At 40.7% G+C, this 14,427-nt stretch overlaps 1 protein-coding gene across 2 annotated transcripts; it reads right to left on the bottom strand.

Moving 5' to 3' along the window:
• Positions 1-4,248: 4,248 nt before the first annotated feature.
• BLOC1S6 (biogenesis of lysosomal organelles complex 1 subunit 6) lies at positions 4,249-13,011 on the bottom strand. 2 transcript variants are annotated; one of them, XM_075764759.1, is made up of 6 exons: positions 12,917-13,011; positions 10,790-10,845; positions 9,327-9,471; positions 8,155-8,242; positions 7,449-7,535; positions 4,249-6,213 (listed from the first exon to the last, which is right to left on the bottom strand). In XM_075764759.1, the coding sequence occupies exons 2-6, from the start codon at positions 10,821-10,823 to the stop codon at positions 6,094-6,096; spliced, it is 474 nt and encodes a 157-aa protein (XP_075620874.1). In that variant the 5' UTR covers positions 10,824-10,845; positions 12,917-13,011; the 3' UTR covers positions 4,249-6,093. The 2 variants fall into 2 exon arrangements, with proteins under 2 accessions (XP_075620874.1, XP_075620873.1); XM_075764758.1 differs by lacking the exons at positions 10,790-10,845; positions 12,917-13,011 and adding an exon at positions 10,308-10,581.
• Positions 13,012-14,427: the final 1,416 nt, after the last annotated feature.

The following is a 14,427-nucleotide window of genomic DNA, read 5'->3' as shown; positions in this document are numbered from 1 at the left end:
ACATAAATAAACCCTCTCTCCCAATTTTAGTCTAATGTCTTCCCTTTTGTCACTTCTGAGTGCATCTGAAAGCAAAACCCTAATACATGTACTTCACTAAACTTTGAAACAAACTCTAAATCTGGACCCCTGCCAAACCCTGATCTAAGCCACGCTGCACATTCAGCTGGCACCGGCCTAGAAGTCCCACCTCGATCTACTTAGCATAGGTCACTCACTTCACGCTGACCTAAACCAAAATCACAACCACTACAGCAGCTGTAACCTAGTGACCACTGATACTTTGATATCTAAACTTTATCAGGTTACCCGTAAGCAGCAACCCTAAACCTTAATCTAGTGGTCCTTTTCTATAGGCAGAAAAATAACAAAGTAATTAAATTCAAATTAAAAAACCTAAACCACTTGCTAGATCAATAATTAATAAGTGACCTCTGATGATACAGCATTCCTCTGTAGAGGCAAAGGCTCATTTTTCAAAGCTGCTGAACACCTACACTTTCATGGATTTTTAATAGAAAGAAAATGTACTGGCAGAAGACACAATCGGTATCTTTAAAAATATGACATGGAGATTAGACATCTTTGTTAAACTGTCAATACAATTTACTTAAAGAGGGGGGGAAAAAAAAAGCATGGTTTACAGTCACATCTTTTAAAACACCCAAACTCCCCATTTTTATAATTTCTGAGAACTTCCTGTTCCCAGCTGCCCTGGTGTAGTCAGAATACAGCCTTTTTCACATCTTTTGTTCCACAAGGTTGATCCTTATCTCTGTCCATGAGAAAATGAAGTTTGGTGGGTTTTGTTTTCTTTTAAAAATGTATTTTTAGGATTGTCTTTAAATATTAAAATATCTTCTTTATGCTCCCATGCCTATTTCCCCACAGAGTTTTTACAGAGATGGCCTGCCATTTTAATAAAAAAAGTACTTAAATGAATACCTTACCTTAGAAACAGACCACACAAACCAAACACAAAGAAACTACTCACTCATACCACAGAGCCCTCCTGCAGCTGCAGGGAGTGCTGTCTAACCCTCCCGCAGCAAAGTGCGGGCAGGACGACAGGGTGGAAGTTACTGCAGGAGGGCTGCCCAGTTGTGCGTCTCCTCAGGGCCACTTGCATCCCAGGGTGGCTGTGGGAGCAATGGGCAACTCTCCCTGCTCACCAGGCAACTGGGCGTTCCTGGGAAGCCCGGAACACACACCTCCTGGCCTGTTAATTACACTGACCCCTCCACAAGGCAACATCTACACGTCTGCCCAGGCTTAGACTGCCAGACCTCCAGGATGGGGATTATTCTTCTGTGCCTACCTGATAGTGAGTGCAATCTCAAATGAATTCTAGTAATGCTGGGTGATGTAGAAGAAAAGCAGTCATTTCCTCACATCATCTTTGATATTTTTTCTTGGAGATATTCTTCTCCTGGCATACCTCTAAATCATAACATCTGTAAGGCTAACAAAAAAGAAGCAGTAGTGAAAGCAAAAAAAAAAAAAAAAAAGCAGCAGAAGCAAAACAGAGTAAGAAATACATTCTCATACATAATTTACCAACATAACTTCTACTCAATTTTAAAGACTGGAAAACTAGCAGCTTTAGTTGAGCACTGAAGGGCTGAAGCATTGGTTTCAGGTAGTGGGGTGGCAAAGAGTTCATATAAACTGTTCTATTATAACTCTTGCAGACTGTATTTACACAGGAGGATATGACTCTACATGAGCCCCAGGTGACAGAAGAAAAGTCCTGCTCATCAAGGCAATAAACTATACTGCTAATTTAGAAGTAGAGTGTTTTGCTGACCAGTACATGTAGATGGTCTTGCCTTCACAGCAGCACTGGCATGTATTTTCATTGCAACATACGAAACAGAATAGACAAGTCTTATCTTTTGTCTACATCTCAGTGTGAGTATCAGTGCAAAATTAATTACTTCTGTAAATTACTGCTTTAGAGACTATTGCCTTTGCATGTGTACAAATTTTTAAACTATTCTTTCTCAAGCTCTAAATTATTTGCTTCATGAAATTGCAAGTTTGTAAAAACTTAATACATTTGCTGCAACTTTTCCCTTTGCCAAACAGGGTGTTCTATTTCCTTTTTTAAACCCCATGGCTTGACATCTCGGGGATAAACAGATAGGTGCAAAACCAAGAAGGAAATACTGAGTTAGCAGGTATGGCCAACAACTATGCTTTAAAGCTACATAACACTTCATGAACACCACTTAGATTACGGACTTGAATTAGCCACAACCTCCCAGATCCATGATTGCCAACAGTTACTGCCTGGAGGAAACCAGCAAGTTCTCCCCACCAGCACTGTTGTGACACTGTCAGGTACCAATAATAGAGCTGTTCTTCCCATCAGTTTTAGATCGATCACCTACACAGAGATTATTTGAGAAAACTAAATTTGTCACATCATAGGAGCTCTTGGCTGCACTGGTATCACAAAGGACTGGTGGTGGTGGGGACAGAACTGTCCAGTTTTGGTGCCTGTTTTTCTACAAATCACTTTGCCAAGGACTAAGAAAAGTAAAGTAAGTACAAGTGTATTTCAAATTACTAGAAAACAGTGATATTCATGCCAAAATCAGCTGTTTACTTCAACTTAAGCTTACACTGTGATTTAAAGATAGATAAATTAATAAATAATCTTTGCTATCTTCATATATTGCCTAAGAAACTTAGTGCATGCTATTTTGCCCAGCGTGCATAGCCCTATTAATATTTATGCTGCTCTAATTTGTATTCTTGCAGATGTACATCACTAAGTCCAAGTCCTGCAAAAATTTTAGCAGTAATTTAGTTATATTCACACAACTAATCCAACAAAGATCAAATAACTCATTAGATTTAATGAGGTTTAAAAAAAAATTTGACGCCTGCAATGTGAGGCATTAAAGCATCAAGCTCAAAGTTAAAATAAAGAACAGCCAGCATTGTTGCAAAACAAGCAGTAGGTGGCAGAAAGCGTCTACTGAACTGTAACTTGGAATAAATCGGCCAGAGAACTCTCTCAGCTGCTAGAATCCCAACAGAACAGCTACAGAAACAACCTTTACATTAGTATTTAAGTTATTATTACTTAGGTCACAGGACACAGAATAAAAACAGATAAGACACTCTAGCCATTTTCCAAGAAGAAACAAGTATCTGTCTTATGAACCTGGCAAAGCTACCACTATCAGGGAAAGAGACATTTTTCACTGAATTAAAAATTAGCTCACATAAAGCTGTACAGCTATAAGTGGAAGAACCCAAATTAAGCATCCAGGTTAACAGCAAAGATAAAACCATGGGAAACCATTAGCAACAGTAACTCCTAAATTTGTAGAATCTTACAAAATAAGAATTCAGTTACTGCACAGTTAAGTGTCTGTCTTCTGCTGCTATAACTTGATAGTTTAAAAACAAGTAAGTACACCAAGTATGAAACAAACAGCAGAACAAACAGTTTTAAAGCTGTCATTTTATCAGTTTCTAAAAAAGATGCAGCTAGCTGCATCGCCTCATGTGGATGGAATAAAAAGTAAGAAAATGTCTAATACTACCACATTTATCTACTTGGTATTTTTTTTATAAAATCAAGCAGGACTAAATTTATACAGTAATAGAATTACTCACTCTAGCTGTGCGTATTAATCCAAGCATACAAGTTTAGATGCCAGTATCAAATTAATCCAATGTGGCATTTACTTTTTATGCATTAAGACACAAGAGGAGTGTTCAGAAGAACAATATCCTATAGAGATAATGAATTGTAGTTTTGACTGAAATAATTTAAGAGCTCATTAGTAAAAAAAAAAAAAAAGTTACATAAAGTGACCAAACTTTCCCCTATGTATGTTAATTCATTTTCCACCCTCTATTACAGAAGGGTCATTTATTAGAATTATCCCCTTATTCATAAGAAAACCAGACTTTACTACAATTTTATGGGAAAAGTTATCAACTACATTTTTGCATATGTGTATGTGATTCCTCAGGCAAGCACTGAAAGCTTTTATTCCTTTGATCAGAAATTATTCCAAAGAAACACTGAAATATGCAATTGCAAAAGCACAGATTTCTATGCTTAGAATTCTGTATTTTCAGTAAAAGTAGACATGATTTTTGAAACCAAACAAAAACCCCTCACGGTTCTGTAGAAAAAAGCCCCACGGCTCTTCTGTGGGGCTTTTTTCTGAAAGACACTACAACATGAAACACTAAACTGGATTCTAGATGAGGGAACACAAATCAAGAAATACCACAGGAATTTAATCCCTATTTGGATACTGAGGCCTCTAGTTTCATCTTACACTTTAATAAGAACTGTTTAAATTCCCAGAATCTATGGTTGAAATTACATTACAAAATAAATTTTTTAAACAATATTTCATTATGTACATTCTGCTCCAATAATGGACTGTGGAAATTCTTTACATTTCTCTTAGAAATACATACAAACCACAGCACAGGTCAACAATCCACTGGCAATTAATAGGCACAAGTCACTTAAAGGAAAAATACCTGTAGAAAGTTTTAATCTGTTACTCCTTCAGTAACAGCATTTCAGTGTCTCTCCAGACTACTTTTAAGTAGTTTGTTCTCCTGGCCCCAAAACATTATCCCAATTCACATTGGATGATTACTCATTAGAGTATGTCTTTCACAGAAAAAATCACAGATATTACGACAGGAAATTAGTAGTTCAGAAGATTATAATACAGGAGAGTCCAGGCAGGTGTAGCCTGTGTAAATCATCTAAAAGGGAAGAAAAAGTAAAATTGACTGTGCCCCTCTGATACTATACCATACATATTTTATGGAAAACTTTATATAGCTTACCCTTCATCTTATTTCAAAACTCGCCACTTACATTACTACTTAGAAAATAATACAGATATAAAATAACTAGTTTGTTAGACTGTAGGAACAAATAATTTAAAGCTTTTACCAGTCTAGACAACATGTACATTCATTTGAATACAAGTCCACACCAAGTGCTGCAAGAAAGCAATTACATTCAGAGAAATGGCTATCAACCTCCATTCCACATTTATCATCAGTATACACTATTAATCATCAATTTGGGTGAGGACAGGGTAACAAAAATTCTCTTACACAGCCCCAAAGTGCAAATCAATCATTTGTTAAGGAAAAAAAATAAATGCAATAGTTTTTCCTACAAGTAACTGAATTTCACGTGAAGTTGAAATTGTTTAGTTTTGGTTGAAATTGCTTAGTTTTTGTCACACAAAATGAGGAAATCACAACTTCTAATCCCCTAGAAGTCTGCTTAGACCACACAGTCTTCCTGTTGAACCATTAGAGAGGCAACAGTTCTCTGGTTTGACTCAAATGTTTGTGGAAGCACAAATTCATTAATCTTTGTATTGCGCACACATCAATTCTGAGAATCTTTAGCGTTCTGCTTCCCCCTGCCCCAATCAATTCAGCTGGGAAATTATTCAAAAGTTACTTTAAAGCTGTTCTTAAGTTACTTCATGACAAAACAAATAAGACTGCTGCAATAAAGTGAGCTTTCAGGCAAATGCATTGGAAGGTTCTTCAGTTCGTCAGAGATGCATCAAACTAAGGCTGCACAAAAAGTCAGTATTTATGAATCACGGCATCAAAAAGTGATCCCAACTGCCTGAATCAAACCAATTTCAGTGAAACAGGCAGCCACCCAAGTCCAGGGATGAGAACAGAACTTTTACTAGTATTCTGTGTGTTGTCTGAAAAACATGTATGCCAGTCACCAAGTATCTCTCAGAATTCTAAACACCAGAAGAACAGATGAAAAAAAATGGATAGGTATTTAAAACTGCGATGCCTAAGTTTTCCTATATACATATAAAAATTAACTTACATTATAATAGTATCAAACTGTATAGCATTACAAAAGAAGGCAACTTGAATGGCTGAAATGAAAAAAAGTTTGAATGTTACCAACCCTATTATTACTATTCTGGAATTTATAATATCATAGAGTAGACTGTTGCTAGTAACAGCTGGAGCCCAGTTGAACCAAAGCCTGCTTTAATTCCAGAGAATGCAGAAATGATTAATTTGGACAAGTTGTTGCACGCTCTGCTTTCACATCCTCCTAGCAGGCTTTGCTGTTAACTGCTTCTCTCTTTCAAGTTCCTTCTCACGCTGCTGTTCTCGTTCTAGTTCTTCTTTCTGCCTCTTTTGTTGCAGCTTAAGTGCTCTTTTCTAAACAAAAAGACAAGAAAATAATTGCAAGTTTTAAGCTGTATTTAAGTTGGAGTTACAAACAAAATCCCACCCATTCTCTTAATGTTATCTTCTCCAATCCACCCTGCTTATGATTAAATGTTGCATAAACTGTTCCATTTTTTTCTTCCTCCCTCCCACTTCCATCTTACCATTCAGAAACAGCAAGTCTGTGACCTACACAGGGAAAATACAAACTGGATTCCTCTCAGTTTCACCAAAAGTCATCTTTCCTGTATACCAGAGAATATGCATACTGTGCAATTTATTGCCTCCAAGAGAAAATCCTTTTGTTGAACGTACCGAAGGACTAATCTTGCCAGAATGTAACCACAGACTGCTTATATTGCATGAAGTCAGTGAACTTCTGCCACTTAATTTTACATTACATAAAAGGAGAAATTCTTACATTTATGACAATATAGTTTTCATTAGAAAGGCAGAGAAACTGAAACAAAGAGAACTAGTTGGAATGGAGTGGATTAAGCAACAGAACAAAGCATGTGCCCAAAGAAGAGCAATGAAGCTGGTGAAGGTCTAGAGGCAAGTCTGATGAGGAACGGCTGAGGGAACTGGGGTGGTTTAGCCTGGAGAAAGGGAGGCTGAGGGGAGACCTTATTGCTCTCTACAACTATCTGAAAGGAGGCTGTAGTCAGGTGGGTGCTGGTCTCTTCTCCCAAGTAACAAGCGACAAGACAAGAGGAAATGGCCTCAAGTTGTGCCAAGGGAGGTGTAGATTGGATATTAGGAAAAATTTCTTCACCAAAAGGGTTGTCAATCATTGGAACAGGCTGCCCAGGGAAGCGGTTGAGTAACCATCCCTGGAGGTATTTAAAAAGACGCGTAGATGTGGTGTTTAGGGACAGGGTTTAGTGGTTCGACTTGGTAGTGCTACGTTAACGGTTGGACTTGATGATCTTAAAGGTCTTTTCCAACCAAAATGATTCTATGATTCTGATACCACCTAAACACAATGACAACACCGAGATTTACCAGTAGTTCAGATGCTTAAGTTGCTTGAGCACAGGTAGGAGTAAGTGAAAGTTTAAAAACATACATGGTTTGGCACTACTGAAAACATCCATTTAAGAAAAGGACTTAAGATTCTCTTTTAATCAGAACTTTCAGCATGCATCCAAAATAAGAGTTAGATATTTAATTATGTATTCTTGACTTCTATATTGGAAAGTAAAAATATTTATCATCCCACTCACTTTTAACTTTGATGTCTTCTCATGGAGCATCATCATTTCATTTCTAATATTCACTAACTTGCTGTGATAGTGTTTAGCTTCTGAAAACTTAAAAAACCATGCAGTTAAATCAGTGACTGTCAAGCTGGAATAGTTGTTTTTATAAAGCTACACAGCAAAACAGCAATCAAAACCACAGTTATTACCAGAAGAGTTTGATAATGGATTAAACACGTTCAAGTTTATATATATATAAAGTTTACATATCACATGTATTAATACAGAAAACTACCATATCTCAACAGGTACAGCCAATAATCTACTTAATTAAGATTCATTAAACAGAATAAAAATATTACAATTTTATGCACCATATAGCAGTGTTCTGTGGACCCTTCCTGCTAGTCTGGAGAGGTCCACGGAGCTCACACTGGAGCCTCAGTCCTACCAAAAAATGGCATATATTTGCTTCGGCTACTGGTTTTGAACAACTAGACTTAATACCCCTGGCTCACTGAGCCTGCTTTTTCTTCCCAGTGCCCTTCCTATTTAAGGGAAATATGCTGGTTCCACACCCTCTCCAGCAACAATTTGTCCCATATATCTGAACTGGTTGGCTCTCTTCCTGTAGGTCATTAAGAACAAGGAAAATCCACAAGTTGCTACTAATGCTTCAGCAAGAAAATCTACACTAGTAGAGATCTAAGAAAGCATTAATAGTACTTACCAAGGCATCGATATCAAGAATGGAGTTACACTCTCTGAATTTTGAAATTTCTTGTTCTAATGTTTCCAGTAATACCACTTGGTTCTGTCTGAAACAAAAAAAGATGTATAAAACTGAATTAAAGCAGCACATATACTTTTCAACCAGCCATTTAAATAAACACTACTTTGGTCATAACAATATAAATACATGCTTCCCAATATCAGATAACCATTGCTAGGTGATTTCAATAAAGATGCAAGTAAATGGTTTTTACAAAAATCCCAGCTGAGTACACACAAATTCATCTGGGATTATACAGCATGATAAGACATCCAGGATGAGTATCTGAAAACCCTGAGCAGGCACTCTGCAGGCTGCACTGAGTAAACACCCCAGGTTGAACAAAAGCAAAACCAACTAGCTCTTGACTTTCCACTCAGTTGCCTCTGCATCATGCTGCAGGACTAAGTTATTTCTGTGGAGAACCTGCGTGGATCCTTGGTGCTTATTAAGAATCTTTCATCCCACACAAATCAGCTGAAGTCTTTCCAGACACATGCTGTCCTTGGCAGCAGTGTAACTGCATCACGCATTGTGAAACCCAAACCAATGTACCCTGCGAAACCCGAGATGGCTCTGGTAAAGCCCTTCCCAGTATCTTTGCATCCCTAGCAGATCCAGTCTGCACTTGAATATAAACTATTCTCAGTTACCAGTGAGATGCCAACATACAAAGAACTCTTATCTGTTTAGCTCCTTAATTATATTTTCCAAGTGTATCTTTTGCAACACAGTTTAGAGACTAGACAACAAACACCACATTGCACTACAAGCTACCCTGAATATGAACTGCATCTCTGCAAACAAAATAAACCTAGCTTTCAGCAGACTTTCCACTACAAAAATGATTGAGTATTTAAGAAATCTACATGCTTTCTGCTATACCTGGCTTAGGGGATTTTAGTGTTCCAGCTTTATATATTCTTTAGTCAAAATTCTGATAGGCTACACTGCAGCTACACCCCCCCCCGTACTCCCACAAATCACGTAACTATTCAGGATGCTATAGTCAGAACACAGAAATGCTACAATAAATTATATCCAGTTAAGGGTAGCTAGAACAGTATATTGAAAAAAAGTGGCAAACAAAGTATGCATGTACAAGAAGTTGGTTTTAAAAATTTGCTTACGTAAGTTCCTGTAGTGCTGATTTTGATCGCTGAAGATCAGGCAAATAATGAGAAATCAATCCTTCAGTTAGCTGCTCCACAGCTCTCTCATCTATTAACGGCAGATCTTCTACTACTCCTTCATCTGGAGACGCATCACGAGGACCTACACCAAAGAACAGCAAGGTTGAATGCAACAGGTCAGAATGCACTTCAAGTTTCACTTAGAGCAACTATATGTTCCTGTTTAAAAAGTAAAAGCATTTAAACACTAAAGTTATAATTCTTTGCACTTTTATCAACTGGACTGTGCTTCTTTTTTCCTCCTCTTATCTTTCCTTTATTCCCAGTCCTGTATCATGAGGTTCCTGGTGAACAGTTTTACCCGAACACCAGCAGAATAGAAAGAAAGAAACAGAGTATTCCATTTTATAAAAAAAATTCCAAGTACTCCAGTCTACTGGAGAAAAAAAGGAGCGATACGAGTTGTTCTGGCGATGCATGAACAACACCTAAACATTAACACGCTCCCACTCTCTGCTTTCAAAGTTAGAGAATAAACCTAGGCATACCAAATAAAGGCCTTCGCCTGTCACTCAAAACATATGAGGACCTCATTAAAACACCACATGCTGATCTCTAAAAGTTTGCAAGAGTTAGCTAACAGTTACTGTGAATTTTGTCAGGCCAAGCTACCGTGATTGCTTGCGTTCAGAGCTCTCGGAAAATAAAAACCTTTTGATCTACAGGCCACACCACACGGGAGAAAACGACGACAGCGGCACGCATTTGGTTTCTGAGGGAACGCAGCCCTAAGACTTCTGGCAGCTCTCCCCGGGGGCAGGCGGCCGAGCCAAAGCCCAGTCACGGCGGCGTGCCCCGCGGCCGGGGCACAGGGCGCTCCGCTCTAACCGGGGCCGGGGGCGGCTGCCTGCGGCCCCAGCCCCCTCCTCGGACCTCCCTGCACCCGCCTTCCGCCCGGCCCGGCCGCCCCTCACGTACCCAGCGAGCGCCCGGGGCTGGCCACGTCCGCCGCCGCCTCCTTCACCTCAGGCCGCTCCGGGACGCTCATCGCTGCCGCTCCCAGCAACGCTGCCCGGGCTGAGGCCGAGGCTGCGGCAGGAGGAGGCGGAGGCAGGGCCCCGTCCGCCGCGGGAGGCAGCGGGGGTCCGGCTGCCCTCACCGAGCGGGGCGGCACAGCGCCACCCGCCCCGCGCCCCGCCGCCTCACCATAGAGTCTCCTCAGAGCGCACCTAGCCGGAAAGGCTGCCGCTCCGGATGTGGAAGTGACGTAGTCTCTGACGTTAAGAGCCCCGGCCGCTCGGCGGGGCGGTGTCGCAGTGTCGCACTCGCTGCGCCGCTCCCCTCCTGTGAGCCGCCCCGGGACGGGGCCGAGGGCGGCCTGGGGTCCGGAACCCACAGGCGGGCACCTGGGTTACGGATACGTGTACCGGGAGCGAAGCGGGTCTGTCGTAGCGACGTACCTGTATTTTGTTGTCCAGCAATCACGCTGATCATTCACTGCTTTTAGCTTTTCTTCCTTAGGAAATAAAATTCTGAGGGGTAGTTTTCTGTCGGTAGCTGTCTCTCGAACTCGCCCAACAGTCTGTAAGAGTACCAAAAACTCGCAAATGTATTTTAAATTATTTTTTAAATGAAAAAAAAAATAAAACAACCACCCCATCTTTATATAGTATGATTTTTTCCCCCTCTTTTCTCTATAAAGGTCTTTTCAGGAAAGGCAGACACAACTGTGGAAAGAAACCAATGAGGCAACTACTCAGTGTTTGAATGTAGTATTTCGATAAACCCCCAAACCTTCCAGATAAAATTAAATTCAGGTAGTCCCACTAAGGTTTGTCAGAAACACAGAGACAAAAAATGGACTTTTGAGATGTCAAATTCTCAGTTACAACTGGTTAGCAATTTTACTTAAAGTTTCTTTTGGGGGAAAAAAGGAAACTTTTTTGGAAAGTTTCACTGGGAAAGGCTTCTCAGCTTCCAGATGGAATTTCTAGTAAGAACAAGTTAGATAATGACTCTGAAATAGTCTCACTTGAGATGTGGGAGTTTCAGATTTGTGCTCCTGCTTTGCATGTTCCAGGCGCTCCCACGTCTTGCAGAAATAGACTAAGGATTGGAATATAAAATTGGTATCTGTTTTTCTAGACAAGTTAAAATTTAACTATTTATCAACCCAAACGCTCCAAAAAAGAGATTGATAGAAAGCCTCTCGTTCCTTTTCCTCTACAAAATGTTCTCTGTTTCACAATAACTATTTCCCAAGTGCATTACCAAGTTCATTATCCTGTGAAGGATTAGATAAGGTTTTATTCTAAGAGAAAAAGATGTTTGAAAAGGAAGTTAAGTGAACGCTATAATAAGGAATGTAAACATTTGGTTCAACTAACAAGAAACACAGTTACCTGCTAGTCTAAATACTTAATTTCAGGGAGCTGTGCAAAATCAGTACGAACATTACTATTGTTATTTAAAAATAAGATACCATGCAACAATAAACTCCATAACCCATGGAGCCATACAATGAAACAGCTTTAATTAATCAGAAAGAAAATCATGCTGAGGACATCTCCATATAGTTAGCTGAATTGGATTTATAGTCCCTGCACAGCAGCAGAGCTACCCAAAGGAGACTGAAGAACCTGGACTCTTCAGCTGATGGCTCTTCTACCCATCCCTGGGCAGCAACGTTCCTGAATCTGTGTTTAATGTCCTGGTACACTTCCTTCCTTTCTCTCCCGTTCTCCTACAGTACTCTGTTGCATTCCTGCACTTATTTGCTACTCCTAATCCTACAGCAATTCAACACTTACTCTCTTGTCCAAAGTTTGTACACAACTTTCTAGCTTTCTTGATGAGGTCTTACCTTCCCGGCAAGATTGCAGGCAGATATGCTGGAAAGGTGTTAAATTTCAAACTATTGACAAGACAAATGCCTATGTACGTGACACTGTGACGGCAAATGATCACATTTCCTTTTCATTTTATATTGTGGCAACTGCGTTCGGAAACTTTTAATGCAACACTGTCACCTACACATTCTGGATTTTTTTGTTGTAACTGATTTAAGCAGTTACATATATAGTGACACACACACCCTGCCCTAGAAATCCGAGTAAAAATGGAATGAGTTAGCTGGAATTGTATGGCAAATAGTATGTTTTAAACCATCAGCTTTGCAAGTGCTGTATGACTTCAGGGATGACAGTACGAAAAGGAAATATTTCACATTAATAGGTAACTTCTTAAAGGCTTTCTGTCCTATTAAGTAAACGAGACTACAGAGTACAGCCTGGGCTATCATCATAAAGGAGAGTGTAACAGGCTGTTACAAAAGGCTCTGTTCAACAGAGGTTCATCTTGACAACAGGACTTGGTTCTTGACAACACTTCAGAAAAAAGTGGCAAACCTTGGTACACTGATTTAGGATCTTAAGTCCCCCCAACTTACTACCCTTTCTCAGTGCTGGAACTTTCTGTTCCTGTAGAAGGAGCAGCAGAATGGAGCATGAGCCTGTTCCTCAATCCCCAATGCAAAGCCCAACATTTTAAGGCAGAGTTTTACAAGCAGTTGTTTTGGCAGCTCCTACCTGGCTAGTCATTCATACCTGTGTGTCCTTGCTCACTTGGGCTGGTACAAGTGCTGAAACACAGAGTGAGTTAAATCACCCAGAGAGGACAACAAAAACATTAAGAATGGCTGAACTGGAATACAGCTTGGGAGTGCTTCCCTAGGCAGCAAGGCTGGCTTAAAAGGTTCCCAGCCTTGACTGCTCATTCTGACTCCCACACTGACTGCCCCCTCGGCTCTCATACGGACGTCTGTGATCTCAGAACCAGTCTTAGTTACATGTACAAATATATCCCAACCCCCTCCAATATGTATTTTTTTAATTCTGGCCCAATTCAGGGATGCAGTTCGTCATCTGGCCCCAAAACAATTGTGCTGATAACCCTGCTGGGGGAATTACAAGGTGGGTGAAAGGGCCAAGGATGGCACCATTTTAGCCACCTGAGGAAGAATAACTTGAGATAACGTGCTCAGGACAACAGCCACATGATAAGTAGCAAGGGAGCTCAAACAAAGCAAGCATAGTACTGTTTATTTTTGGACATCATTACTGAGAACAACAATAAACAATCTCCACCCAAGGCCAGTTTAGCACACACAACTCCTCTCCTGCAGGGCCTGTTCCAAGAAAGGGCTCGCTCCACGTCCTGGAGCACTGCCCCGATGCGTGCCAGAATCTGCTATCAGCCCTTGAACAGAAAGGGAGTGCCCTTCTCCAAAATCTAGCAGTTCTATACAACTCTCCAGTCTTTACTTGGTAATTTCTTTCAACTGAGTCAAAAAACAGGATATGTACTTTCCCTCAGGCAGGTATGTTTTTCCAGTAATGTTTACGACTTAGGGAACTGACTGACAATTTGGCCACGGGTACAAACTGGCCCTGAATACATGTAGGCTGATAATTAGAAAATTTCTAGTACTCAGACCAGCAAGCAGGGGGACTAACCTCTGAACAGAATTAATAAGGGCAAAAATCTAATTACTTTTTTCAGGTAGAGCACGATTATGAAAGGAATTATATGACAGCAGGGCCCCTGAGGTTTGTCTGTCCCTCCATCCTTTAAGGAATGTTCAGAAAGGCACACGTGACTTCCTACAACACGGCACTGCGCTAACGGGAGCTGTTGGAAACGGTGTAAAGAACCATGCCTTTGACAGGGACAGAAAGAGAAAAAGCTACACAATGCAAACTTGTGACTTTACAATTTGAAGCCAGAGCATGCAACTATGCAGGTCAGGCTTCCAGCGTACATGAAAACAGCTGCTCGTCTATCAACAGAGCCTATTTAGATTTTATGGCTTTTACAGTTAAAACTCTCTACCTCGCAGGACATGTATCCACCGAACACAAACACATGTAGGGATGGGAACGGCCTGTCGGGCTACCACGAGGGAAGCGCGGGTGCCGCAAAGGCTGGGCGCTGCTGACCGCCACCGCGCCCACCGGGCGACCCCCTCGCCGCCCTCGCACCTCCGCGGTCCCACCACCTCCACGGCCGGGCTCGAACCTACGGCTTTTCCGTGCCGGCG

This window comes from Balearica regulorum, chromosome 12, assembly GCF_011004875.1.
Source record: "Balearica regulorum gibbericeps isolate bBalReg1 chromosome 12, bBalReg1.pri, whole genome shotgun sequence".
Classification (NCBI taxonomy): domain Eukaryota; kingdom Metazoa; phylum Chordata; class Aves; order Gruiformes; family Gruidae; genus Balearica; species Balearica regulorum.
Note: the sequence above shows the minus strand (reverse complement) of the source record. Positions and strands in the feature narration are given on the sequence as shown.